The following is a 27,178-nucleotide window of genomic DNA, read 5'->3' as shown; positions in this document are numbered from 1 at the left end:
CGTGTGTTGACTGTCTGGGACGGTTGGTGGGTTTAAATTTCGGCCTGTGTAGACCAGCTTGAAATCCACGGGAAAAGCTGTTGCGAGTGCGAGCCAACGTTGATTGTTTCAGCCCTCCGTGTAAACCTCCCCCCCGCCCCCACACACACTCACATGCATACACATACGCGCTCGAAACACTGGATCGCGAGCGCAGCTTGCAGCCGGCGGGCTCGGTGGGATAGTTTCCACAAACCACTGCGTAATTCACCCAAAGCGCAGCAGGCTCACTGGCTGCCTGCCTGCCTGGCTGCCTGGCTGCCTGGAGGCTCCAGCGACACAAGACTCCAGAATAATGAAAGCATGGTAATGCCGGGCCTGTTCGAACACTTGCCTTGTCCCGGACACACGACACGGCTTTCGCATCCGCCGCCCGCTCGAATTAATCTTGTTTCCAGCAACAGGAGAGAGAGAGAGAGAGAGAGAGAGAGAGAGAGAGAGAGAGAGAGAGAGAGAGAGAGAGAGAGAGAGAGAGAGGCGACAGGGGGGGGGGGGCGCGAACAACGCCAACACTCACCAGCGGACTGCCACATATCATACACCTCAACGTAAGCGTACTCGCCTTTTCTTCTCATTGTGATTCCATGTCATCCCCTTTTATGTCTCGTGTGTGTGTGTGTGTGTGTGTGTGTGTCTGTCTGTGTGTGTGTGTGTGTCTGTGTGTGTGTCTGTGTGTGCTTGTGTGTGTAAGTGGGTTTGTATGAGCGTATTTGGGCCCCGGCCAAACGGTGTGGCCCAGGGCCCGGCGGCCAGCACCGGCCAGGCCCGGCCAGGGGCGGACCGGACCGCTACCCCATCCATACGGCGTGTCTCTTGGGCCGCAGTAAAACGTTTTTATTGGTCCAGAAGTTCATTAACAACAGGGAAGGGCTTAATTAAAGCGGCCAGGATTGCAGCAAGGCGGGCCGGAAATGGGGACGGGGATGGAGTGTGTGGGTCGCCAAAGTGGCAAGTGGGGGGAAAAAAGAAGAAAATTAGATTCGCTGCCGTCGGGACTCGAACCTACGGTCCCCATCACAGGAATAATTCCGGGCCGCGGTGTGGCCGTTTACACCTAACTGCGGCGTGTGAAGGATCGCCCTGGCTCCAATAAACTTTGCTCATTTCCAGTTGCCAGGGCTTCCATAGGTCTTCCAGGCACGAAGGCGGCCTGCTCCAGTCTGCTCCAGCCGGCTGCTTATCTGGATCGGCCTGAGTCCTGGAGCCGCCCCCTCCCCCGTGGGCCGCCGTAGGCCCAGGTAAACGACTGGCAAGTGGCCGTATTCGATTATTTAGCATTCAAGTCGCCTCCCCGTCTGCAGAGAAACTGCCCCACCCCGCCTCGCGCACTTCACGGCGACGGCTAATGTATGACCCGCCGAGATTTAGTCCGACGAGAAAAGTCCCCCTTGGCTTACACTTACTGGGTAGGAACAAAACTCCGTGGAGCCTCGTTCCACGCTTCCTCACATTCACTGCCGTTTTCTACGCGGAAGCTTGCGGTTTAACGCAGGAGCTTCGCAAGGGAACTTGGAGAGAAAATGAAAGTGATTGCAAATAAATGAAAGACAGAAAGTTGACTGCTTGTTCATCTTCGCCCCGAGGACGTCGTCGGCGTGGTCTGCACCCCGCGAAGGGCGTCCAGGATGACGCCGGGCAGCCAGAGGACGGCGCGGACGCCTCCTTGGACCGCGGAGCCCACCATCGAGGCCTTGGAGTTGAGGAGGGACATGAAGGCGCCCAGGACGTCGCCGGGACTGCTGCCGTTCGCCTGCTGTCCGCCCGGCCGCTGTGCGGGCTGAGGGGTGATTTGCTGTCCGAGCACTTGGCCCGGCTGTCCTCCTTGCTGTCCGAGTACTTGGCCTGGCTGTCCCGCTTGCAGCACGTGCTGGTGCAGACCATGCAGGCCGTGCGGGCGGAACAGCGGCTGGACTGGCGAAAGCCACCCCTGATATGGCTGTGCTGGAGCATGTGCTGGAGCCTGCCCCGGGTGTCCAGCGGCGTTCTGCTGGAACCGAAGAACGCATCGAGATCGAGAAAACGCAAGCAAAACGCCGCAGCGGGTGAATTTCATGAAAGATTGACATAATCCGGCCTGACCACTTGATGCTGGCTGACTCCCAGCTGGAGCGGCTGGAGGGACTGGGGCCCAGGTGCGGCGGCCGTGGCACGAGGATCCAGCGTCCCTGCGGCACTGTCCAGGTTGTCCAGTGCGCCGTACCGGTGCGGCCGCCCCCGTCCCACAGCGTACTGCAGGCCCGGCGTGCCTCCGGCGTCGCTGCTGGACAGAGGGAAGGCCCCCGCCCCGCCGGGCCCCACCGAGGCCGCGAAGCTCTCCAGAGGGTACTGCTGCCGCCTGTTGGAAAATGGTTGTTGGTGTTGGTGTTGTTGAGGCTGCTGGGTGCCGCCGGAGTACTGCAGTGTGCCAGGAGGGCTCAGTTGTTGTTGTTGTTGGGGCTGCTGGGTGCCGCCGGAGTACTGCAGTGTGCCAGGAGGGCTTAGTTGTTGGGGCTGCTGGGTGCCTCCGGAGTACTGCAGTGTGCCAGGAGGGCTCAGTTGTTGTTGTTGGGGCTGCTGGGTGCCGCCGGAGTACTGCAGTGTGCCAGGAGGGCTCAGTTGTTGTTGTTGGGGCTGCTGGGTGCCTCCGGAGTACTGCAGTGTGCCAGGAGGGCTTAGTTGTTGGGGCTGCTGGGTGCCGCCGGAGTACTGCAGTGTGCCAGGAGGGCTCTGTTGTTGAGGCTGCTGTTGCCGTCTGGGCGCTGTAGCGTACTGTATAGTGCCACTCGATCCTTGCTGCTCCGACTGCTGCTGCGACTGGCCGCCGGTGTACTGCACAGAGCCTGAGAATTTTGTTTAGGAAAGAGCTCTTTTGGAAACCAAATAAACTTTCCGTGTCGTCGTCTAAACTTTGTTCGGCGCACCCGAGTCGCCCCTCCGGTCCCTCCGGTCATCGCTGGCGACGCTGGCGCTGGGCAGGTGCCACCCCCACTTGGGGGCGTACTCCAGGCCGTCGTGCTGGCGCTGCTGGGGCTGCTGCTGCTGGGGCGCGCCGATTACCACCTGCACACAGAGAGAATAAAAAGACAGAGAAAAGGACACAAAAAGGAAGCACCTGCATTATCCCGGTTCCCCCGGCGCACAGTGGGTCAGAAGACCGGCGCCGGCGGCCAGAACTCGAGACGTATTTTGAGCTGCAGAGTCGCTAAATGGGACTCGAACCGAACGTGTGACCCCACCAATGGATTTCTCGTTCGGAGAGCAATCCATTGGTGGGGTGACACGTTCGGTTCGAGTCCCATTTAGCGACTCTGGGGCTCAAAACGCGTCCAGAGTTTTGGCCGCCGGCGCCGGTCTTCTGACCCACTGTGCGGTTCCTTACCTGGTGCGCGAGGCACGCGGCGACCAGCGCGGCCAGCATGACGTGGAGCACTCGCCGCCCTCTCCGCATCTCGTCAAGCAGCGGATGCAGCATGCCGCCTGGAAGCAAAGCGGGATTCCGAGAGTCTTTTCCGTCGCCCCGTCTCTCTCGCACCTATTCGGGACGCCACATGAGTGCGAGAGAGACAGAGCGACGAAAACGACCCTCTGAATCACTCTACAGACCCACGAGTGATCCCGAACAGCGCTTAGTGTCCCTCAGTCTCTCCATGGACAAGTGCGAGAGAGACAGAGCGACGACAGAACTGTTCGGAAACGAACCCGTCGGCGGTGGCGGTCCAACACTATTGCTCCACCATCACGACGACCGACTACGACTACCCCGGACCCAGCCACTTCCCGAATCTCATTCCGGTCAGGTTTGCAGCCGATCAAAAGTTGGCGCCGCAAACCATAACCCTTCCACCGTCCGCCTGCCACGCCACTGCCATGGCACTGCCACGCCACTGCTAGCCATGCCGCCGCCCTCCACTTCCACTTACCTGGCCATTCGCATGCCGCATGTCCCGGAGGCGGCGGGCCGAGTCGGGCCGAGTCCGGCGGCCGCCCGGAAGGGGGGGGGGGGGTGCGGTTTGCTCAGCGTGACAAACGCGCTCTCATGACTGGAATCCCAGATTGGATTTGAGGAGAATCGATACGGACCGTGTTCGGCTGGATAGTGTGGCTGTGTGTGTGTGTGTGTGTGTGTGTGTGGTTGTATGGCGCTTGTGGCTGTGTGTGTGAGTGTGTGTGTGTGTTGCCGAGGTATTAGTGAACCGCGAGCTGGTCGGCGTGCCACTGAGGCCCGCGGGGCCCGCAGCACGGCGCCGCGCAGGCACCAGGCCAAGGCTTTGCAACACCTGCGCCCTCTGCCAATATTGATATTTCTCGCACCTGCCGCGCCACACCCCGGCGCTGCGAGCGCTGCCAGTCCAAATACCCGGACTCCTTTATGCACTATTAATCGCCCTACTCGCCACGGAGAAACCCTTTTCGTTTTTGGTCCAGCAACTTTAACTACCACCGGGAACGAAAAATGTCGAAAGGTACAATCCGTTTTGAAGGTGCTTGAGATTATTTCTGGTGGTGCTGCAGCGGGCAGGCGGTCCGGGCGGCCGCCCCGAGGGCCGCCCTAACCACCCTGACCCTGCTCCAGCTAAGCCAGCCAGCGGAGTGGGGCGGACGGGCGCGATAGGGTTTCAGCAAACAGAATAAAGCTCCATTAGTCTTTTACTCTTTTTCCATCCCATTCCCTTCCATTCGGGCCTCCAGCAAGCATCCAGCATTCCAGCTGGCGCCGCGTACCGCTCCATACCTTTCACGGCTTCTTCTGGCTGCCAGTGCCAGCACACTGATTCCGAGAGTCTTCGCTCCGCCTCTCTCGCACCTGCTGGGTACGCCCCGTGAGTGCGAGAGAGACAGAGCGACGACTCTCGGTCTGCAGGGCCACCGTCATTTCCCTCGGTTCCGCCGGGCCTGGCCGGGCCGCGCTGGCTTTGGTTCCGCTCCCCGCCGCCGGTTCGGCGCCACCGTCGTGTCCTTTGTGTGTTTTTGACAAAAAGAACGTATGGCACGGAAATCTCCCGGGAGGGGGAGCAGGGGGCTGATGTCCAACGGGGTAGCCCGGCCCGGCCCGGCCCGGCCCAGCCCGTTCGGGCGGGGAGCGGACGGGGCGGCGAGGCTATGCACCCGGCCCGGCCCCCTACCCCTTTGTAACATTATCAAACGCAGGCAGAGGCTGGGCGGGACAGCGCAGGCCGCGGCCAGGGCCAGGGGCCGTACGTAAGCAGACGGCGGGGTGGAGGCACCGGACTTGCCGGACGAAACGGCTCGGCTGTATTTTGCTTTTCGAGATAAGCCTGCCTCCGTGATGCCGGCCCACACACGACCCACTCCGCGGTCGTTCGAATCCCGACTCGACTCGAGCAACCGCCAGGCGGGCAGGCAGGCCACTCCACCAGAAAGCCCTTTTTGCCCGATAGCGCCGTAAAAATGCCAAGTCAACCGGTACAGCGGCCCGGTCGCCGCGCAGGCCGCCGCGCAGGCGCAGCGCCCTGATCCGTTATTCGCCGCTCCGTCTCTCTCGCACCTACACGCGACACCCCATGAGCGCGAGAGAGACAGAGCGACGAAAACGACTCTCGGAGTCAGTCCGCAAGCCCTCGACCCACAGCGCAGAAGGGCCTTGTGTCGATCCGGCGGCCGCCCTGTCCAGCACAAAGACTGCCAAGCCGTGCGGAACAAAGAGTTTACGTTTATACCGCGGCCAAAATAATTTTCTCTCGACGGACCAGTATTAGAACCACTGTCTTCAAAGTGACCGCTGAAGGGTTGTCACACAAAGACTACTGTACTTTTGGGGAGGGGGCGGCATGCCATGCAGGCCGTCGAGAGAGAGAGAGAGAGAGAGAGAGAGAGAGAGAGAGAGAGAGAGAGAGAGAGAGAGAGAGGAGGGAGGGGTGCATGGTAGGACGGGAGACTCGAGCAGTCGCAGCTTTCTAATCAAGATTATCGGAGGCGGATTGGAATCCACGGCCGGGAAAGGGGGGGGGGGAAGGGAGGGTGACTTCTGGCCGTGGGGTACTGGGGTCCGCGGTGCGGTCCCCGAGGCGGGAATACTGCGCCATAAAACGCCTTATCTGCGTTCGCGACAAGATCGCCGGTGGTTGGCGGCTCCGCGGGGCTCCACCATCCGGCGGGCTGGCGGGGCTGGCGGAGCTGGCGACCGGATGTGCAGTGCGGCGGGCTTCCGCTTCCGGGCGCGGCGTATTGCCCGCCGGACGGACGAGCAAGAAGCAGTTGGTGCGCCCTGCGTGGCCGCGTGGGCTGGGGCGCCCGTTTTCCAACGTCGGCTCCCCGGGTTCGAATCGCCGCGAGGGTGACCCACTGTATAATTTTGTTTACAATGATTGTGTGAATTGCAAGAATGTGCAAGATTCTTGCTTTTTTGCCACACATGTTGCCTACTTACAGGCGTTTTTGCCTCCTGAATGTGGAATGTGGTCAAATTTTGTACAACGAATGTGGAAAGCTGTTTCCCCCTCGAATCGCCGTCACTCGAGGGGCGGTTTCAAGCAGTGCTCATTTTTATTTCCATTTTAAATCACAAACACGTAAACATGCACACAATGACCAATCTTCGGCTTCTTCGTCCTGCTCGGTGAAGCAGGCAGTCCGCCAGCGAGGGGGGTGGGTTCCTCTTCCTCTGGCCGCCGCCCTGCGAGAGAGACAGCGGCGGAGGCAGTGCTCCTCACAGCGTGCGGTACATGTAGTTCTGGCTGGCGCCGTAGTGGCCGTCGACGCCGTGGTGGTGGGTGAGCGGCATGCCGGCGGGCAGCAGCTCGAAGTCCTCGTCGCGCGGCGCGCCGTGCCCCTGGCCGTGCCAGCGCGGCGGCGCGTGGCGGCGAGCCGCGTCCCAGGGGTAGTGCCGCATCTCGTCGCGGGCCAGGGAGTACGACGGCGACGCGGCCAGGTCGGCGGCGTGCAGGGCGGCCGACGAGGACGGCGTCGGCCCGCGCAGGCGGTACACCGCCACGTACTCGGGCGGGGAGAGGCCGCCCCACCGCTTCAGCATCAGCGTGGCCGGGGCGTTGCGCGCGCGCGGGTACGACCAGTCCACGGCGTACAGCGCCTGGTCCGTCGGGGTCTGGAACACCTGGGACAGGGCACGGCGACGTCACTCAACCGCATCCAGTAAGCAAGGGCAGATCCCAGAGATGGGTTCGCCGGGCGGAGGGGGAGAGCAAAAGCTGTCCATTTACAGTGGAAAAGCACGACTTTTTGACTACCTTTCAGGCGATAACGCCCCCTCCCCTTCCACCTGGGTCGGCGCCTGTCAGCAAGCCACTGCCCTACCTGCGAGTCGGGCCGTCCAGGCTGGGGCTGCCTGACCGCCCCGAACGGCTCCAGCTCCAGGTTGTTGTTGTTGTTGGACACGTTGTTGTCCTGCTGGACGCCGTGCTGCGAGGGAGCGCCAGGGGCGCTGGGAGTGCCGGCCGCACCTGCAGCCATGGGGGCGCCGGGGCCGCCGGGAGCGCTGGGAGCGCCAGTGCCGTTGGGAGCCCCCAGTCCGGCCGCCGCGTTGGGGGCTCCGGCGCCTCCAGAGAAGAGTCTGCTCTGGAAGGGCGAGATGGTCGTCTCGCCCGGCCGCAGTCTGTCGTCGTTGCCGAACTGCTGACGGAAAGCAGGCTGCTGCTGCGGGCCCTGCTGAAAGCCGGCTTGCTGAAATCCAGGCTGTTGTTGTTGTTGGCCGCCCTGCGGGAAGCCCGGCTGCTGCTGTTGTTGTTGTTGTTGTCCGTTCTGCTGGCCGAAGCCGAGTTGCTGGTGTCCCTGGAGGCCCTGCTGGGGGCGGAACGGGTTCTGGCCTCCGAGCTGCTGAGGCTGCTGCTGGGGTTGGTACGCCTGCTGAAACTGCTGTGGTTGTTGTTGTTGCTGCTGCTGCGGCTGTTGTTGTTGGTTGGACCAGTACTGCGACGCACCGGGGTAGTTCTGCGCGCGCACGCTGCAGCACCACACTGCCAGAAGCAGTGTGAATCTCATCTGGGAGGAACAGGTCGGAATTTGAGAACGCTGTGCTCTGGTTTCACGGGGATGATCGAGTCTGGCGAGAACGAGAGCGCTGGCGCTAGCTGCTCCTTACCTTGGGTGTAGACGCCTTGGTGCTTTGATGGCTTTGATGGCGGTCGCGTCTTCTGTGTTGTGCGCCGCGCTGGCGGAGCGCGGCGGGGCGGCGCGCCGCGCACCTGGCCAAACACGCGGCGCGCGTCACAGCAAGAACCATTTCGAAGAATCGTTTCGTCGCTCCGTCTCTCTCGCACCCCTACGGGACGACCCATGAGTGCGACAGATACAGAGCGACGACGCGTCTCTTTCGGAATCGGCTTGCAGGGGGGAAAGGGGGGTGCCTGCGTCGCTACAGTCCAAGATGCGCTCAAAGCTGCATGACGATCGTCACCAAACCAAATGCAGAAACGAGTTGCATCGAATTAAATTGATGAGTCCTTGTGGAACTACACTGCCTGAAAAGTCGCGATTGAAACCAATAAGATCCAGTGTGAGGGGTACGTGTCTTTATTTCACTGAGGAAGTGATTTTCTTGAAAAACAACCAAGAATCCGCCTTGGATTCAACAGGTGAAAGATCGGCGCACCTCCCACTTTTAGTTTAGGAAAGCCTCCCGATAACCGCGATGGAAATTGGCTGCCGCCTAGAAGACGTTCTCGACGGCCTCGACGGCGAAGCGGGGGTGCGCCATGCCGGCCTGCAGCCCCGACCGCGCGGCCACGCGGCCCGTGTTGAAGAGGGAGGACGCCAGGCCGCGCGCCGCCAGCACCTTGGTGTTCCACTTGTTGGCGAGCGCGGCGGAGACGCCCTGCACCGTGGTGGCCACGCCCTGGCCGATGCGGCTGATGAGGCTGCCGATGATGCTGGGCCGGTTGCCGCCGAACAGGCCGCCGCCGCCGAAAAGGCCGCCGCCGCTGCCGCCGCCGAACAGACCGCCGCCGCCGCTGCCGCCGAAAAGGCCGCCGCCGCCGCTGCTGGCGCCGCCGAAGCCGTTGACGTCCACGCCGCTGCCGCTGCCAATGCCGCCGCCGCCGCTGCTGCCCCAGGTGCGGCGGGACGGGTCAGCCTGGTCGCCCTGGCCGCCCTGGCCGCCCTGGCCGCTGGGGGTGCCCTGGCCGTACGGCCAAACGCCACCCTGGTCCGCCTGCTGGCGCTCCGAGTCCCAGGGCCGGTTGCGGGTGCCTGTGGACGAATGGCCGTCGTCAGAGCGTACACTGGTAGAACTAAAACGCGCTTTTACGCCTTTCTTCAAGCGTAAGTGGTTGCAAGGTAGCTCTCCATCCCCCCCCCCCCCCTTCGGCCTATCGAAATGCGTCCGAGAATTTCTTCTCTACGCTTGACTTCAAGTGTAGTTGTACGCCTGGCAGAAGCATCACGCTGCAGTCCAGTTTCCCAGGGTAGCTTGTGAAAAGAGCAAAAGGACCCAAAGCGTTTTCCCTCGCTTACTCACCCGCTTGCTGCTGGGAGCGCGTGGCGACGTTCTGCTGGTTGCGGCTGGCGCTGGGGCTGCTCCAGGAGAACAGTCCCTCGTCGTCCTCGGCGTCCTCGGCCTGCTGGCGCGACAGCCCCGGACCGCTGCGGAGGGTTTTGCACGCCGAGTTAGCGAGCGGCGGAATGAGGCAGAGTGGCGCGTTGCCACGATGTAATCGATACGATATAACCCGGATATCGTGGGCGACAAAATTCGTTTTTGAAGCACATTGATATCTCGAGGGTTCGATAAGTCGCGATATCACGACACCCCAATTCTTGCAATAGTACCGAACTGCGGTCGATTAGTCATCGCGATACAATGATATCGATCAAAACACCCTCGCTATTTCGGATTTGATATTACTCGATACGCATCGTGCGACTTATCGGTCCAAAGTTCCGATATCGCGATATCGAAAAGTGGACATTGCCTCGCACCTGCGCTGGTCGTTCTGCTCGTAGCGGTTGCCGTTCTGTTGGCGGCTGGCGCTGCCGCCGTAGCGGCCCTGTTGTCGGCGGACGCGGATGGCGGTCGGCAGGTCGCCGTCGGGGAGGTCGCCGTCGAGGAGGTCGCCGTCGAGGAGGTCGTGCTCAGACGCGACCAGGGCGGCTCCCTCCGCCAGGGCCACCTGAAGCAACGGCAAGCTCCTTTTCACGCCCGCCCTTCTTGGAGGAGTGGAGGGGGGAGGCGAAAGTTGGTTCAATTAAGCCGGGATGAAAGTCTAGCGGCGTACTCACGAGGGTCGCGGCCACGCCGAGCCAAAACATGAGTCGAGGTGCACACATGCCGCGCAGGTGTTTTACGAACTACTGAGCCAGTTTGACGTGGCCCAGCACGCCGCGATGCACAGCGCCACAGCGGCGCAGAGGAGGAGGGGGGGGGGCTTCCACCTTACAGAGTAGGCCATCCGTAGATTTTAAAGTGTGGTCACCTACTTTCACTTATCAATTATTATTTTAATTTTCTGTCGCACCGTCTCTCTCGCACTCAAAGGGTGTCCCGTACAGGTGCGAGAGAGACAGAGAACGACTCAGTCTACAGACAGCCAAACGGCGGCAAGGCCTCGCAGCCGGGCAACAAGTTGGGGAGGAAACTGCAGGACAATCGGAATAGGATATTGAATCTGCAGACTGATTCCGAGAGTCGCTTGCCCCGCTCTGTCTCTCTCGCACCTATGCGCGACGCCCCATGAGTGCGACGGAGAAACAGCGATGAAAACGACTCCAGTGTGCTGCTTTGATCTGGGCGGAGGGGAGGCCAAACACGGGGAATGTCAATAGTGAATATTCAAAGGAAGTCTCCACGCGAGGCGGGAAGGTGGATGGCGCGCCGTCTGATTCAAAGAGCCGTGTTGTGGCTGTCTCTGTCGCACTCGTGGGGCGTCCCGTAGGGGTGCGACAGAGACAGAGCGACTGTTCGCTCGGCAGGCAGCGCTTCCTTGTCCGCGGCATTCTTTTCCCATTATTTTCCGCCGTACTTCTCACCAACTTTGCGATCCGTCAGACAGTCTGTCACGCGGCGCGGCCGCGCTGCCAGCCCGCGGCCAAAGTAGGCCGTTAATGCTTGTTCAAACTTTTGGCGCGCGTTTGTCCGCCGCAAACAGGATTATTATAATGTGTTTGTGGGCCCTGGCCGCCCTGGCCGCCCTGGCCGGCCCGGCCATGCTGGCAGCCCCGGGCAGGGCGCGCGGCCGCGCCCCGCCGACCTGGCCAGGCCGCCCGGCGCCATGCTTCATACATATACATTGCATCATTTCGCAGTGTGGCCGCCCCGCCAGTACTTGGCGGTACCCGGCCGAATAAGGGACGAGGGGTACTCGAGTCATACCGACAAAGCAAGGTTTTTCACGTTTTTAATACTCGTTAACAGTGGCATGGTGACGTGGTTGCAGTGTGGAGCCCTCGCGGCGCGCGGGTCGGTGGTGGTGAAGGTGGTGATGAGGGTCCGATCAGAACAAGAGGACGTAGCGGATCCTGAAACGATCGCAAACGGCACGTTGGAAGGTGATGAAGGAAACAAGAAAAACAGGAAAACACAGGAGAGTCTTTTCCGTCGCTTTGTCTCGCGGGGCGTGCCGTTCGGGTGCGAGAGAGACAGACACTCGTCTGCACAACGAGAGAGAAAAGCCGCTCACCCCTGGGCCGCCTTCATCTGCTCGATGGCCCAGTTGATCTTGTCGATGCTCAAAGTGTCGGTGATGAAATTGTCGCAGCAGATCTTGCCTGCGATGATCTCGTCGACCTGCACAACCAGAAAAAAATGCACATTTGATTTCGGGAAACATGACAACTTTTCTGTCCGTTTTCACAACCACTCTGATAGGTTACAGTGTTGTGAAGTGCAGAGTACCAGTCAAGTACCAGTCAGGCGCGGATCCAGACGAGACGCGACGACAAAACGGGTAGGGATGAACGGGGACTTGAACCCGCGACCCCTGTCCCTGTACTCACCAGGGGGCTGACGTCGAAGCGGAAGCGGAGGCCGCCGAAGTAGCAGCCCTTGATCTCCTTGCCGGCCAGGATGTCGTGGGGGTGCACCTCGACGAACTTGTCGGGGTCGGACGAGACGCCCAGGACAGTGCACACGCCGCCGCCTGGCCGCACAGACTCGTAGGCCGCTTTCTGGAAACGATTGGAAAAATTTTAAAAAAATTAGAAGGATTGCTACGTGAAATTCTTTGAAAGTGCTGCCACGCACAGTGAGCCAGAAGACCGGTTGAGGCGGCCGAAATTATCCCGGACGCGTTTTGAGCCCCAGAGTCACTCGATCCCCACCAATGGATTGCCCTCCGAAAAAGGAATTCATTGGTGGGGTCATACGTTCGGTTCGAGTCCTGTTTAGCGACTCTGCAGCTCATGCATGTAAGTTATGGCCGGCGGCGCCAGTCCTCTGGCCCACTGAGTGCTGCCGATCGATCTCTTTGCACAAACTCTCGGTCTCGCTCACCATGGTCATGACGTTGCCGATGCTCTCGAAGGTGAAGTCGCAGCCGCCGCCGAACCTCTCCTGGAGGTACTCCTGGATCGGCCTGTCCAGCTTGGTGGGGTTGATGAACTCGGTACAACCCAACTTCTTCCCTGCAAGCACCGCAAAGTCAAGTCGTCTTCGAATACGGCCGAGCACGCCTACGACGTGACGACGCACAGTGGAGGCGGACAAAACTCTCGACGCGAACCGAACGTGTGACCCCACCAATGGATTCTTCGTTCGGAGGGCAATCCATTGGTGGGATCACACGTTCGGTTCGAGTCCCATTTGACGACGTCCGGGATTTCGGCCGCCTCCACGGTCTTCTGGCGCACTGTGCAACGCAACTCACCGAGCGCCTCCTTGGAGGCGGACACGTCGATGCCGATGATGGTGGAGGCCCCCGCCAGCTTGCAGCCCATGATGGTGGCCAGCCCCACGGCGCCGAGCCCCCACACGGCGCACACCGAGCCGCGCTTCACCTTGCCGACGACGCGCGTCGCGCCCACGCCCGTCGGGATGCAGCACCCCGCCACGCCCACCTTCTTCAGGTCCGCCTTCTTGCTGATCTGGAACCGCCGCCGGCGAAGTCGGCATTTGGGAACTTGACGAGCAGTGAGCCAGAAGACCACCCCGGACGCGTTTTGAGCTCCAGAGTCGCTAAATGGGACTCGAGCCGAACGTATGACCCCACCAATGGATTCCTCATTCGGAGAGCAGTCCATTGGTGGGGTCACACGCTCGGTTCGAGTCCTGTTTCGCGACTCTGGAGCTCAAAACGCGTCTAGAGTTTTTGCCGCCGGTGCCGGTCTTCACCTTGGCGACGCAGGGCTCATCGATGACGAAGTACTCCGAGAAGGTGGAGCAGCCCAGGAAGGTCTTGAGCGGGGTGCCCTTGCAGGACATCCGAGACGTGCCGTCCATCATGACGCCCAGGCCCTGCGGGGGAGGGACTCGGATGAGAAATCCAGCGGTCGCCATCGAGGGGGGGACGCAGGACTCTAGGCCACGGCCACATAACAACGCAGTACTACGTGAGGGCTCACCCTGGTGCCCCGGGAGTGCAGACAGAAGTTGGTGCCGTCCATTTTGCACAGCACGCAGACCCCGCACTGCGCGCCGAACAGCGGGATCACGCTGTCACCTACAAAGCAAATCGGTCTGCAGGTTAAGTTAGGTCAGGTTGAGTTAAGTTCGGTCAGGACAGGTTAAGTTAGGCCAGGTTAGGTTCAGTTAGGTCAGGTTAGATTGAGTTAGGTCAGGTTAAGTTAAGTGAAGTCAGGTTAGGTTAGGTCACGTCACGTGAAGTGACGCTATGTTACGTTAGGCTAGTGACCTGCTGCCACGGACGTGACTCCGAGGCCGACGCTCTCGACCACGGCGGCGCCCTCGTGGCCGGCCACCATGGGGAACTGGACGTCCACCAGGCCGGGCACCTTGATGCCCTGGATGGCGTGCAGGTCCGAGTGGCAGAACGACGAGGACACCACGCGGAGGCGAACCTGGGGCCGGCGGAGGGCCGGCGGTCAGTGCGGAGCGCACAGAGTATGAGAATGTACCCGCCGCACAGTGGGCCAGATGACCGGTGTAGGCGGCCTTAACTGTAGACGCGTTTTAAGCTCCAGAGCGTCCCTAAATGTGACTCGAACCGAACGCGTGGCCCCAGCATTGCGTTGCTCTCCGAATGAGGAATCCATTGGTGGGGTCACACGGTCGGTTCGAGACCGTTGAGCGACTCTGGAGCTCAAAACGCGTCTATAGTTTTAGCCGCCTCCATCGGTCTTCTAGCTCACTATGCGCCGGTGCATACCTGCACTAGCCCAGCGGCTAGTTTCATCTCACCTCATTTTCTTTCGGCGGATCGACGGTGATTTCCTCGATGGAGAGGCTCTCGCCCTTGGCCCAGCAAACAGCAGCCCGGCATGTGATTACCTGCACGGCAAAAGTTCAACAAAATGCGGCAAAGGATTTTTTTTGTTCGTTCTCGTTTCTATGTTTGTCTTGCTGCTGTGCGGGCGCCACAGAGGCTTTTCCGCTGGAGTACTTAAGCGTGAGTCACCACATTGTCTGCCTTTCAGACTTAATTGCGGCTCATAAAAATGCACTGGAAAAAAAGAGAGGCCATTGGGAGAAGTCCTCCCCGTAACTCGTGCTGAACCGGATGTATTATTATGACGGAAAGCCTATCCCTATCTCGCCTCCTCTTCGGCTGATTCCTAACAGTGCCACGAACAATGAAAACACACGCAGCCAGTTTCGAGTGTAGCTCGCTCTCCCAGGTAGGCCGAACGAGTGAGAGCTCAACCGTCCCGTCCAGGTAACTACGCTCTCGTCAGTCAGTCCGAGAAGAATGCCGTCCGCAGACAAAACAGTCAACTCGATTTTTAGCAAACTCTTTTTTTTTTTTCGCAGAAGTTAACGGCTTCGCGCTACCGCCGTCCTGGCAGCAGATTGAAATTCAGATCACCGCGGTCCTCATCAGTGTGCGTCACTTGGAGACGGAGCCCGACAAGTGAAGAGAGAGAGAGAGAGAGAGAGAGAGAGAGAGAGAGAGAGAGAGAGAGAGACGAGGGAAAGCGACACGTATCGTTTTAAAAATATCGCGCTTGGCTTCCGGCCTGGAAGCGGTCGCCGACCCGCCAGTGCGTTATCGCGGCCGCGACACTGTAAGCGCGGCGCTGCTGGGCGTTTGTTTGGTCACCGAGCTGTGGTGAGTCTCGTGAGACACCCCAGCGCGGGCTCCTTCTAGGCTTCGAGGGGGCTTAAGAGAGACGGGGAGGGGGAGGGGTACCTGGCCGCCTCATACACTGTATGCCCGCAGTACCTCCGCACCGTTGTCAGGCGGTGTTGTTTATGCAGGCCCTTCAGAGGCCGAGATAAGCGAGAAAGAGGACCGGTGCCCTGGTGCGCTTACGGCATGGCGGTCCATGGCACCCCGAACACCCATGGCCTCATGGGCCGGGCCGGGCTCCATGCAGGCTGGAGTCTAGAGGCCGCTTGAACAGCTGCCGGGGCCGCGGTCCCCGATTTGACCTTCAACGTGGCCTTGAACTTGTCCAGCGGGGCCGGCCGCCGCCTCCGCCCTCGACCCTGCGGACGCGGACGGACGCGGCGGCAAGGTACACGACGGGCATGTGGTGAGCCAGCGCCTCCAGCCTGCACTGTCAGAGTCTCTTACTTTTCCTGCGGTAGCCATGGCGGTGGCGGCGGCTGTGTCTTCGTCCGGACTGCTGTACCCGACTGAACGACGCCGTCCTCGCCGTCGCTCACAGAACAGCCGGCGGCAGCGCCGCCGGCCACGCCGCCGGGACGAGCCGGGCCGGGCCGGGCCGGGCGAGCCCCTCCCGCGTCGAGTAGCGGCGCGAACGCGCCAACGGGTCGACGGAGTGGGGGTAATACACCCAGACACGCCCACACACACTCACAGACACACACACTAACACACGCACACTCACAGACAGACAGACAGACAGACAGACAGACAGACAGACAGACAGACAGACAGACAGACAGACAGACAGACAGACAGACAGACAGACAGACAGACAGACAGACAGACAGACAGACAGACACACACACACACACACACACACACACACAAATGTGCAGGCTCAGCCGTCGCGAAAGCCGAAGTCATTCTGGAGGTCACCGGAGCGGAGAGAAAAGGGGGAAGGGCGGCGCATTCTCCGACCGGCACCCCGAATTAAGAAGGGGGAGTTCATTGAGATGAGCTTTTATTTTAAACAATCAATGACAGTGTGGAAAGTAAAATTCAGATGTTCTGTAAAAATATTATATAGCAACCTTTTAAACACCAGCAACTGCAAGCTTCTTTTTATGTGACGCTTCTTAAGGAAGATTTCATTGACTGTCAAATATTTGTAAATTGTTGTCCCATGACCTGAATGCAATGTCTGGTGGGGTTGCTCAGGTTGTTCCGGAGGTGAGAAGGAGTGACGGTGCGAGGCGGGTGGTTACTCGAACTGGAGGGACACGCGAATGCTGCCAACAGAATGGACGCACTCGTCAGCACGCTCCTTCCGAACTGAGGTTAGGCGCTGTGCCGCTGGCCGGACAGCCCAGGGCCGCGTGAGAGCGCGTCCACCTACCCCAGTGGTTCTCAACCTTAGGGTCGCGACCCCAAGTGGGGTCGCGAAAAAATTTTAAGGCGTCGTGGCGAGGTAGCTGGGGTCGTGTTTTGGGCCGATTTTAAGCAGTCACTGCGTCTGATCCGAGGCGGGCATTTTGCTCCCTCAACGGGCAATTGGTCTTTGAACCTTCCTTTAGCATGCCTTTGTTACGGAGTGTGATTATCAGTCTTAGTTTGGGAGCAGTATTGTCTCAAAGTTTACCAAAACGGTCAGAAATGTCTTTGAAAAATCGTGTTTTGGGCCGATTTTAAGCAGCCACTGCGTCTGACCCGAGGCGGTATTTCGTCCTCCTTCAACGGGCAATTGGTCTTTGGACCTTCCTTTAGCATGGCTTTGTTACGGAGTGTGATTATCAGTCTTAGTTTGGGAGCAGTATTGTCTCAAAGTTGGCCGAAACGCTCAGAAATGTCTTTGAAAAATCGTTGTGCCTGTTTTGGTCAACTTTGAGACAATACTGCTCCCAAACTAAGACTGATAATCGCATTCCGTAACAGAGGCATGCTAAAGGAAGGTCCAAAGAACAATTGCCCGTTGAGGGAGCAAAATGCCCGCCTCGGATCAGACGCAGTGGCTGCTTAAAATCGACCCAAGACATGATTTTTTAAGACATTTCTGAGCGTTTTGGCCAACTTTGAGACAATACTGCTCCCAAACTAAGACTGATAATCGCACTCCGTAACAGAGGCATGCTAAAGGAAGGTCCAAAGACCAATTGCCCGTTGAGGGAGCAAAATGCCCGCCTCGGATCAGACGCAGTGGCATGCTAAAGGAGGGGTCCCGTGGGGTCGTGAAACTTTTCCTGGGGGTCGCGGAAATTTTTGGCTACAATTGGGGTCGCGAGCCGAGAAAGGTTGAGAACCGCTGACCTACCCCTTGCCCGTCCTCATCACATCCAGGGCCTTGCCGATGTCCTCGAACCGGAAGTCGTGCGTCACGAAGTCGTCGATGGGTATCCGGCCGGCCGCGACCTCGTCAACCTGCATTAGTGTGTGAGTGAGTTAGCCCATAACACTGCGAAGACGACGGCGACAACGGTCTCCAAGGAGGAGGTCGCACAGTGGGCCAGAAGACCAGTGGAGGCGGTCAAAATTCCGGACGCAAAATAGGAGTGGAACCGAACGTGTGACCCCACCAATGGATTCCTCGTTCGAAGAGCAATCCATTGGTGGGGTCACACGTTCGGCTCGAGTCCCATTTAGCGGCTCTGGGGCTCAAAACGCGTCTAGAACTTCGGCCGCCTCCACCGGTCTTCTGGCCCACTGTGCGTGCTTACCAGCTTGGGCAGGTCGTTCCGGAAGTGGTAGCCGCCGAACAGGCATCCCGAAATGCGCTTCCCGCACAGCAAGTCCCCCGGGCCGATGCCCAGCAGGGTGCCGTGGGGCGTGCCCCCGATCACCACGCAGTGGCCGCCGCCGACGCGCACCGAGTCGAACGCGTCTTTCTGCGGGAGGAGAAGTAATCAGGGTTTGCCCAGGCATCTATCAAGGGGAAACACACACACACACACACACACACACACACACACACACACACACACACACACGAAAAGCACTCACCATGGCCGTCAGGGAGCCCGCGCTCTCGAAGGCGAAGTCGCAGCCACCACCGGGGAAGCGCTCCGCCATGTACTGCGCGATGGGCTTGTCCAGGGTCTTGGGGTCGAGGAACTCGCTGCAGCCGAACTTCCTGGCTGCATTGATGGAGGGTGAGTCCCCTCCGCCTCTCGGCCGCCTCCTCTGTGCAACGCCACCAAACGCATACCACTCACCGAGGGCCTCCTTGTCGGGGTTGATGTCCACGCCCAGGATGGTGGTTGCCCCCGCCAGCCTGCAGCCCAGCACGACGGCCAGCCCCACGCCGCCCAGCCCCCACACGACGCACGTCGAGCCGGGGCCCACCTTGGCCTCGTTCAGCGCCGAGCCCATGCCCGTCGGGATGCAGCAGCCGATGGGGGAGAGGTGCTTCATGGGCACGGCGGGGTTCACCTGGTGGAGGGGGAGACACCGAGAAGCTTGCTCAGCAGACGACAGCACCCAAGCAACCCCTAACATGGACTTGAACCTTCGTCGACGCGCACCTTGGCCGTGGTGTCCTCCGCGAGCACGGCGTACTCCGCGAACGCGCCGATGCAGGCCACCTGGTAGACCGGCGTGCCCCTGGCCGTGACGCGGGTGGTGCCGTCAGCCATTACGCACTGGCCCTGCGACAGCGAGACGTCGTCTATAGTTTCGGCCGCCTGCGCAAGTCTTCCGGGACACGGCATAGCGGACTCACACTGGTCGCCTGGCAGAGGTTGGTCCCGCCGCTCGCGCACATCGCGCACTTGTTGCACTTCTTGCCGAACGAGGGCACCACGTGGTCGCCTAAACGAACGGGGCGCATTGTTGAGGCACACTGCAAGATCTGAAGCGGCCTTTCTACGCGTTGCTGTCGCACTCATGGGGCGTTCTGAGGCATGGCGTAGAGATCCCTTCACTTCCGGAATCGAATCGCTGTGCCGTAGCGCCTGCGAGGCAGGCCACCGATGCGGCCCGCAGCACACTGCTGCGCAGACGGTGGCCTACACTGCGCCTGCAGGCGGCAGGGGCGAGGCAGGCCGCCGTCTGCGCCGCTGTGTGTTGCGGACCGCGTCGGTGGCCTGCCTCGCAGGCGCTACACTGCGCGGCGCTGCCCTCACCCGGCTGCATGGAGGTGACGCCGGGGCCCACGCTCTCCACGACGCCCACGCCCTCGTGCCCCAGGATGACGGGGTACATGCCCTCGTAGAACATGATGATGGTGTGGCCCTCGATGGCGCAGAGGTCCGTACGGCAGATGGACGCCGCCACCATGCGGACGCGCACCTAACAACAACAAAACACGCGCCACGTGTGGTACACTGTACAGGCGACGCCAAAAATACGCGACCACCATGCGGACTCCCTCCTAACAACAACAACAACGCGCGCGCGCGTGTCGTACATTGTACAGCCGACGCCAAAACCACTCGGCTCGGGATCAAGGCCGTCAAGGCCGGCCGGGCCGGCAGTGCCGCCCATTCGGCGGCGCGTCTCAAGGTCATCTAATCTGTTGTGGGTCAGCACAGCAGCCCGTCGGTGGCGGCGGCACTCACCTCACCGGCCCGAGGGGGGTCCACGACGACGTCCTCGATGCTGAGCGGCTTGTGGGGCTCCCAGCAGACGGCGGCGCGACACGCGATTGGCTGAGAGGGGCAGTGGATTATATAGCTTTACTTTTTATTAATCTGGAGCCGTAAAAAAGTGGGCTAGTGTCTTCTGTCGGCGGCAAGGTCGTTGGCCAGCGGCCAGCGGTGAGAGTGTTTCTAGGTGGCACTGCCGAGTCCTGAGTCGACTCGTGGCGCTGTCTCTCTCGCACCGCTACGGGGCGCCCACATGAGTGCGACAGCGACGAAACGACTCTCCGGACTCGTCCGTAGTCGTCGGAGAGATAAGGTGACCCTTCTATTTGGCCCGTAGCGAGCGTCACACTACTTTGTTGACTTTCCTCACTGTGACATTGTCGCTGCGATCTTCTCACTACAAGTTTGCCGAAACACATATACGGTAGGCAACAAGGTGGGCTGTTTGATTCGCACCTCACTCGGCATTTCGCCGAACCTGACGTAGCACAGCGGGTGTAAACAGATTGATTTACAAGTCGGCACACTTTTTAGGACGACGGCTCCATTTAGTTAGGAGTATACAGGGTCAAGCGCTTCAACGCTCCAAGTATTTTGAGCATACAGAAGCTTACAAAGAAAATACTTCGTTATTTCCGAACTATTTCTTCGCATAACAAAGTAGATTAGTTTGTACTATGTATGCTCAAAATTTTCTCGTAGGTCTTAAGCGCGTGTCTCTCTCACCTTCCCCGCGGTGGTCATTGTGTCGCTGCTGCCCGATTGTGCGATGACACTACACTGCCGGCCGGCCGCTCTGCTTGTGCTTGCCGCGCTTGCCGCTCGCTGGGCCGGGTGCGAGGTGGGGGGGGGGGGGGGGGGGGGGGGGGAGGGGGAGGGGAGGGGAGGGGGAGGGGAGGGGGAGGGGGAGGGGGGGGGCTCGTCACCGCGCGACACCGCGTCACTGCGCGCCTTTCTGTCCAGTCAGTCTCTCTTTATCTAGGGCCTTAGACTCGGTTATCTAGCTATCTAGCTATCTAGCCCTCTCGACCGACAGCGGGCATTTCTGTAATGACCAAACGTAAATTGCAGCCCCCCTCCCCCTCTTCTGGGGTTAATAAGGCCGGCCCCTGGTCCAGTATTCTTCAGCTTCAGCTTTCTTTTTTTTGTGCCCCCTTCATAAATTACCTTTCGCTCTGTGTGCGAAATGTTTATGAAAATGTTTCCGCGCGCCGAAGGGAAACTTTTTGTTTGCGTCTGCTTGGGGGGCGGGGGCGGCGGGGCGGGGGCGGCGGGCCTCCGAGACCTGCACCGCGCTGCTGTTGAGAGGCTGGATGACTTTCTTGGACAACGAGCTAGCTGGCAACTTTTCAATGCATTACACCTCGAGACACATTATTCATTCATTCGCATTATCGCCCCCCTCCCACCCCTCAACCCAAATCACTGCACATACACACTCACACACCAGCACGTCGCGGAGCGGCACCGCTCACCTAGGACGCCAAGTTCTTGTTTGCCTAGTTCCCAATCGACTTTGAGCCAGTGACACACATACACACAGCACGCAGCGCGCACCCCCAATGGGGCCCCATAGCCGCGACGAACGCTACAAACGGCGAGGGGTTGCCACACCTGGGACCCAGACCCCTCCTCGCGGCCCTCTCTCTCCCTCTCCCTTTCTCTCTCCCTCTCCCACCATCCCTCGGCACGACCCTCTCACTCTTACTGAGCCCGCATGACGAATGGGAGTGGATCCCTTTATGCAAATGGACGATGAAGAAGCGCGTTATGTCAAGTTGTCAACCCCCTACTCAACCCTGGCAGCCCGGCCTCGAGCCCGGCCGCCCCTGTCTCTGTCTCTCCCCAACACAAACACAGGCACCGGCCCATTGTGTCTGTCTGTCTGTCTGTCTGTCTGTCTGTCTGTCTGTCTGTCTGTCTGTCTGTCTGTCTCTCTCTCGAACGTGGTGACGCGGCGACACTCCCTTTCTCATCCAGCTGGAGCACTAGAGGCACTAGAGGGGGCCGCGTGCGCGCGCGGAGAGCGGCTGAGCGGCGAGCGCGCAAGATTTATTGATAATCCCCTGAGCCACTCTCCCCCCTCCCCCTCTCATAACGGAGCCGATGTACCGACAGGTGTGCCGCCGTCTGCAATAACCCCAGTGTAGCGCGAGGGTGGGGATTGGCGCGCTCGTGTGTGCGTGTATGTGTGTGTGGGTATGTGTGTGTGTGTGTTTGCTTTGTCTGCTGGACGCTGCTCATTGCCTGCTCTCGGCCTAGAGAAATGCTCTTGGCCTGGGTGCTCTAGGCCTGACAAATATCGTGACGCTGGCCTGCAACGCTGTAGGTACTTGAAGCGCCACCTTTTACACGAGCGGCTGAGCGCGGGGCAAACTATTTCCACGACCCGATTCCCCTTTTTGCAAAAACGCACCGCGTTTGCACGGATGGAGACGGAGTGACGGAGACGGGTCCGGTGGGGAGGGGAGGCCTGGACCGGGGGCGGGGGCGGGGGAGAGAGGAGCGAGAGGCGCGGGGGCGGTGGGGGTGGTACACGTGGAGTGACACAGGGTGCAGAGCAGTGCAGAGTGCGAGGGAGGCCGACGAGGAGGGGTGCGACAAGGAAGCCATCAGGAGACCGATTCCGAGAGTCGTTTTCGTCGCTCTGTCTCTCTCGCACCCACACGAGACGCCCCATGACTGCGAGCGAGACAGGGCGACCGAAAAGCCCCTCGGATTCAGTCTGCAGGCTCGCCGTCGGGGTGGCGTGTGCGCATGCCTGTGTGGGGTTGGGGTGGGGGTGGCCGCCACGCCGCTCCACGCCGCGCTGGGCCTGGGGCCGCCGCCGCCCCGCCGCCCCGCCAGTGGCTGTCTGGGCGTGTGGCACCACACCGCGGACACGGCGGCACGGGCTAGCTCGCCGGCAGCGCCCAGGCCTCCTCGGCCTCGGCGCCGCAGGACTCCGTCTGGATCGTGAGGCTCCAGGACCGCCCTGGAAGGTAGGAAGTCGCGCGCCCCGCCGCCGCGCTGCCCTGCTTGCCCTGCTGCAGCGTGTCTGCCGAGCCCTGCCCGCGCCAGCGTCGGGCCGCCCCGTCGCCGTGCCCACCGTCATCGGCTCGGCACGTCGTCGACGTGATCGAGGCCGTGTTCGTGCTGCCGCGGTGCGCGTGATGCAGCGCTTGTGCCGCGGCCCCGGCCGCGCGAAGAACTCGCGGTTGTTATTCCTGGAGCCAGCGCCTACACCGTAGGCAGAGCACTGCACCGCGCACTCCGTACTACTCACTACGTCGTGGGTCGCGCTGGCCGGTGCATCTCGCTTGTGCACCTCGGCCATGCGCGCGCGATGCGTGAGGCCCGGGGCCGGCTGGGGGCTCGCGGCCTAGTGGCCCGCGGCTCCACACGTAGAGCGGGGCCGCGAAGTAGAGTAGTGACCGCCTTCGTGTGGGTGTGAGCCTGAATGTGTGCGAGCGTGTGGTTGCATTTCGTGTGTGTTTGTGTTTGTGTGTGCGCGTGTGTGTGCATTGCTGTTGTGCATCTCGCCAGGCGAAGTCGTTACCAACCAGCAGCTCTAGGGTGTCATCGGCGTGCACCGCACCACGCCGGCACTGCCATGACACCTCAGAAATGGTCACCGCCAGTCCCCGTATGCGTGCGAGGTTGCGTTTTGTGCGTGTTTACTCCCGGAGCTGCCGTCGGGAAGTCGTCCCCACCGCCGGGCAGCGCACCTGCCCCAAACATCGCCCTGCTGATGGAAAGGTTTAGCTATCGATTGCAGCGCCGCTTGTTTTGTTTCAGGCCTTTCAGGCGTCCGCGTGCTGGCCGGGCGCGGGCCGGTTTGGGGGGCGGCGCGCGGGGCGGTGCGCGGGGCGGCGCGGGGCGCGGGGAGGCTGCGCGGGCTGTGGCGGCCCTCGCCGCCCTTGCTGCCGCTGCTCCTGCTGCTGCTGCAGTTCCCGACGCCCTCCCCCAGCCACCCGCCGCCGCCCGCCCCCGCCGCCACCACCGCGCAGCCCGCGGACGACCTGGCCAACAGCACCAAGATTCCAGGTAAGGCCGGCACGCCGCAGCAGGCTGTCTCTCTCACACCTACACGGGACGCCCCATGAGTGTGAGAGATAGACAGAGCGACGAAGCCTCTGTTCGGTACTTTGAATATTCTGGCTTTGCAGTGGGATGCTCCGCACCGCTGCTGGCGCTCAACGGGCAGGTCGCGCACGCCGCCCGCCACCCCAAGGACTACAGCAGCGTGGCCGAGGTCAAGTTCGTGGCCGAGATCACGGACCCGCTCACCAGGGACAGGAAGCTGTGCAAGATCAAGTGTGTGGAGGGCCAGTGGATCGGGCCGCTCTGCGAGCACAAGGATGGTGAGGCGAGGCGGGGTGGGGCTGGCCTATGCTGCCTTCTGGACGGACGGACTAACTGACTAATTTCTTCACCGATGCGTGCAGACGGCGGCCGGTACCACCCCATCCTCCGCAGCTGCCTCCTGGAGAACGTGCCGAGCCACGTGGTGCTCACCTACAGGAACGTCACCATTCAGGTAGAGTCGCGGCCAAAGCTTCGGACGCGTTTTGAGCTCCAGAGTCGCTCAACAGGACTCGAACCGAGCGTGTGACCCCACCAATGGATTCCTCCCTCCGAGAGCAATCCATCGGTGGGGTCACACGTTCGGTTCGAGTCCCATTTAGCGACTCTGGAGCTGAAAGCGCGTCCGGGATTCTGACCCACTGTGCGGCGCGTGCAGGCGTCGCAGCTGCTGTTCCCGCACGACGCGGTGCTGCTGGCGCGGTGCCGCGAGCTGGGCATGTACAAGCTGCGGGGCAGCGCGTCGCTGCAGTGCCAGAACGGCAAGTGGTCGGACCGCGTGCCGCACTGCGTGCCCACCACCGTGCTCACCAACTTCGCGCCTGGCACGCCGCCCACCATCCTGCTCAGCATCCCCACCGGGTCGGCGGCCGTGGAGCCGAGCGGCGAGCTGGCCGTGTTCCCGGGCTCCATCGTGCACCTCGAGTGCCTCTACTCGCGCAAGATGGGCACGCCGGAGTGGTCCTGGACCGCCACGCACCGGAGCTACCTCACGGGTGAGTCTCGCCTGCCTTCAGGCAGCTCTTCGAGAGCAAAGCCCAGATGTTGCCTCGCAGGCAGGCGGAGGTCGGCAACCCTTTCGAGACTGGTACACTGTCACCGCGTTCCTCGCGTTGCAGGCTGGGCCATCGCGTCGGACGAGCGCGACTGGAAGTACCGCCTGTCCATCTACTACAGCAAGCCCACCGACTCGGGCACCTACACGTGCCACACGCCCGCGCCGGAGAGGGCCACTAACAGTGTGGCGGTGCGGGTGGCGCCGGTGCACTGCGACCAGGACCGCCTGCAGTCCAGGGACGCGGCGCTCAGCGTGCGCGTCGAGGGCAGCCGCCTGGGGCAGACGGCCGCGTTCTCCTGCCCGCTCGGCTACACCATCAAGGTGCGTGCGTGGACTGTCTCTGTCTCCCTCGCACTTGAGGGGCGTCCCGCAGAGGTGCGAGAGAGACAGACCGTTGTTCCCCTTGTTGCAGGGCGCGGCCACGGTGACGTGCACGGGGTCGGGCCACTGGTCGCACCCCACCCCCGCCTGCGTCCCGATCCGCTGCCCGGCCCTCATGCTGAGCGACCCCCGCATGCGGCTCGTCGAGGTCAACAACTCGTACGGCGGCCACGCCATCTTCGCCTGCACCTTCGGCTACACCGTGGACCCGCGGCCGGGCCTCATGTGCGAGAGCACGGGGCAGTGGGACCGGCCGCTACCGCGCTGCAAGCGTCAGTACCGCCTTTTGTCTTTTGTTTTGGTGTCTGGATGGCGGCAGTGCATTGAATGCTCGTTCTGGTGCCGCAGCGATCCTCTGCAAGGCCATGCCCGTGCCCAAGCACGGCACCGTCGTCGAGTCCCTGCCGCCCGAGACGGCGCTGCGCACGGCCGAGGCGCACGCCGAGATGGCCAAGGAGCCCAGCACCACGACCACCACGACCACCACGGCCGCCCCCAACGCCACGGAGGAGGACGCCGCCAAGGCCAGGAAGAAGGACACCACGCCGCGGCTCAAGCTGCCGCCGCTCGGCGTGGGGGCGTCGCTGCGATACGCGTGCCACGACCGCTACCAGCTCATCGGCGAGCCCTCCATCGTGTGCACCGAGACGGGGCACTGGTCGCACCCCGCGCCCACGTGTGAGTACTCGCCTGCCGCGACGCGCCCCCCGCACCCCGCCGCGCGCCTGTCGAGTCAGGGTTAGGCCACCCGCCGCGAGCGCGTGTCTGGCGGGCTGGCCCACCCTCTCCATAACAGGCGTTTCGCCTTGCCAAGTCCACTGTAGGACTCTATTCGCACGAACCATATACTCCGTGCTCGAACTGCCGAATAGAAAATCTGAAGTCCCCTTCAGCTCGGAGATGCCTTATGAAATTGGCCTGCCAATACCCCACGCTCGGTCCTAAGGCTCACGTCGAGAGCCTCTCGTGCATGGAGTATCGCCGTGTGTGTTTCGTTCGGGGGCTTGCTCTTCCAGTTGCAAGGGATTTGGATTGTGAACATTGCTTTCGTCGCTCTGTCTCTCTCACACCCCTACGGCAAGCCCCATGAGAGGTAGAGAGACAAAGCGACGAACCACCGTTCGGAATCTCTCATGAGACGCTGTGTTTTCGTGCCCCGCTGCAGGTAAGCCCCGCTGCCCGTACCCCGGCGAGCCCGCCAACGGCCGCCTGCAGCCCGTCAAGTTCGCCTACGTCCCCGGCGACAAGATCACCGTGTCCTGCAACGTGGGCTACGTGGCGCCCCTGGACGGCAGGCCCGAGTGCCGACCCAACGGCACCTGGTCGGAGCCCCTGCCCACCTGCACCATCTACAGCGAGGTGTGAGATGGACCCTTCCACCTCACGCTGCTCTTCGTCAGGTTCATCAAGGCTTATCGTTGTTCATTTTTTTTTAAATCGAGGCTGCTCCAGGATTATGCCCTGGAATCCTATTCATTACCCCTCCCCCGTCTTGATCATTTTGTGCCCCTTTCAATCTCTGGCTGTTTTTGGCTGTTTAGAATCCCCAGGCGACAGGCAACCCGTCTCCCTTCCCACGTCCAGTTTGGACCCACATATCTCAAGCATAATCACTCTAGGGATCGGATTGCTGATGCACCGATATGAAAATAGATGCTGAGTTGACTTCCCTTAGCCGAGAGAGGAATTTTAAATCAGTGTATCACAGATGAAAAAATAACCAAATATAGAATATTGTGTGACAAGAATTTCACAGAATGAATAGATGTCCCGAATTAGACAAGTACCTTGTGATATTGCCAGGTGATTTTTAAATAGGCATTGAAAGAAGCAGTATTAGACAGCTGCAGAATGGTCTTGTGTAAATCAAAGAGCAGATTACAGTTGGTGTAAAATTAATTTTCCTTGTAAATAGTGTAAATAAAGACACTTGGTTTATTATTAAA

The 27,178-nt window shown here is 60.9% G+C and overlaps 6 protein-coding genes across 8 annotated transcripts; 1 reads left to right on the top strand and 5 right to left on the bottom strand.

Moving 5' to 3' along the window:
• Nucleotides 1–850: 850 nt before the first annotated feature.
• LOC117640549 (glutenin, high molecular weight subunit 12-like) lies at nt 851–4,231 on the bottom strand. Of its 3 annotated transcripts, XM_034377085.1 has the most exons (6): nt 3,939–4,231; nt 3,398–3,495; nt 2,940–3,078; nt 2,762–2,858; nt 2,119–2,572; nt 851–2,026 (listed from the first exon to the last, which is right to left on the bottom strand). In XM_034377085.1, exons 2-6 carry the CDS (start codon nt 3,488–3,490, stop codon nt 1,607–1,609), a joined length of 1,203 nt encoding a protein of 400 aa, XP_034232976.1. In that variant the 5' UTR covers nt 3,491–3,495; nt 3,939–4,231; the 3' UTR covers nt 851–1,606. The 3 variants fall into 3 exon arrangements, with proteins under 3 accessions (XP_034232976.1, XP_034232974.1, XP_034232975.1); XM_034377083.1 differs by having other exon boundaries at nt 2,119–2,858; XM_034377084.1 differs by having other exon boundaries at nt 851–2,023; nt 2,119–2,858.
• Nucleotides 4,232–6,498: 2,267 nt separating this feature from the next.
• Nucleotides 6,499–8,163, bottom strand: LOC117640028 (glutenin, high molecular weight subunit PW212-like). Its single transcript, XM_034376215.1, has 3 exons — nt 8,075–8,163; nt 7,291–7,974; nt 6,499–7,090 (listed from the first exon to the last, which is right to left on the bottom strand). Exons 2-3 carry the CDS (start codon nt 7,972–7,974, stop codon nt 6,686–6,688), a joined length of 1,089 nt encoding a protein of 362 aa, XP_034232106.1. The 5' UTR covers nt 8,075–8,163; the 3' UTR covers nt 6,499–6,685.
• A 478-nt stretch (nt 8,164–8,641) lies between these two features.
• Nucleotides 8,642–10,269, bottom strand: LOC117640504. Its single transcript, XM_034377024.1, has 5 exons — nt 10,210–10,269; nt 9,910–10,100; nt 9,449–9,573; nt 8,996–9,180; nt 8,642–8,827 (listed from the first exon to the last, which is right to left on the bottom strand). The coding sequence occupies exons 1-5, from the start codon at nt 10,255–10,257 to the stop codon at nt 8,642–8,644; spliced, it is 735 nt and encodes a 244-aa protein (XP_034232915.1). The 5' UTR covers nt 10,258–10,269.
• A 1,038-nt stretch (nt 10,270–11,307) lies between these two features.
• On the bottom strand, nt 11,308–15,744 carry LOC117640277 (alcohol dehydrogenase class-3-like). The gene is made up of 10 exons (XM_034376637.1): nt 15,618–15,744; nt 14,282–14,371; nt 13,776–13,941; nt 13,486–13,583; nt 13,256–13,378; nt 12,792–13,008; nt 12,419–12,549; nt 11,923–12,093; nt 11,607–11,713; nt 11,308–11,445 (listed from the first exon to the last, which is right to left on the bottom strand). Exons 1-10 carry the CDS (start codon nt 15,633–15,635, stop codon nt 11,421–11,423), a joined length of 1,146 nt encoding a protein of 381 aa, XP_034232528.1. The 5' UTR covers nt 15,636–15,744; the 3' UTR covers nt 11,308–11,420.
• A 412-nt stretch (nt 15,745–16,156) lies between these two features.
• Nucleotides 16,157–20,554, bottom strand: LOC117640278 (alcohol dehydrogenase class-3-like). The gene is made up of 10 exons (XM_034376638.1): nt 20,456–20,554; nt 19,703–19,792; nt 19,268–19,433; nt 18,865–18,953; nt 18,668–18,790; nt 18,359–18,575; nt 18,147–18,280; nt 17,864–18,031; nt 17,461–17,567; nt 16,157–16,441 (listed from the first exon to the last, which is right to left on the bottom strand). Exons 1-10 carry the CDS (start codon nt 20,471–20,473, stop codon nt 16,414–16,416), a joined length of 1,140 nt encoding a protein of 379 aa, XP_034232529.1. The 5' UTR covers nt 20,474–20,554; the 3' UTR covers nt 16,157–16,413.
• A 2,767-nt stretch (nt 20,555–23,321) lies between these two features.
• On the top strand, nt 23,322–27,178 carry LOC117640503 (locomotion-related protein Hikaru genki-like). Its single transcript, XM_034377022.1, has 9 exons — nt 23,322–23,354; nt 23,659–23,755; nt 23,878–24,072; nt 24,157–24,248; nt 24,453–24,789; nt 24,913–25,172; nt 25,264–25,504; nt 25,581–25,910; nt 26,398–27,178. Exons 1-9 carry the CDS (start codon nt 23,322–23,324, stop codon nt 26,595–26,597), a joined length of 1,785 nt encoding a protein of 594 aa, XP_034232913.1. The 3' UTR covers nt 26,598–27,178.

Source organism: Thrips palmi, unplaced genomic scaffold (assembly GCF_012932325.1).
Source record: "Thrips palmi isolate BJ-2018 unplaced genomic scaffold, TpBJ-2018v1 HiC_scaffold_12, whole genome shotgun sequence".
NCBI classification, from domain to species: domain Eukaryota; kingdom Metazoa; phylum Arthropoda; class Insecta; order Thysanoptera; family Thripidae; genus Thrips; species Thrips palmi.
Note: the sequence above shows the minus strand (reverse complement) of the source record. Positions and strands in the feature narration are given on the sequence as shown.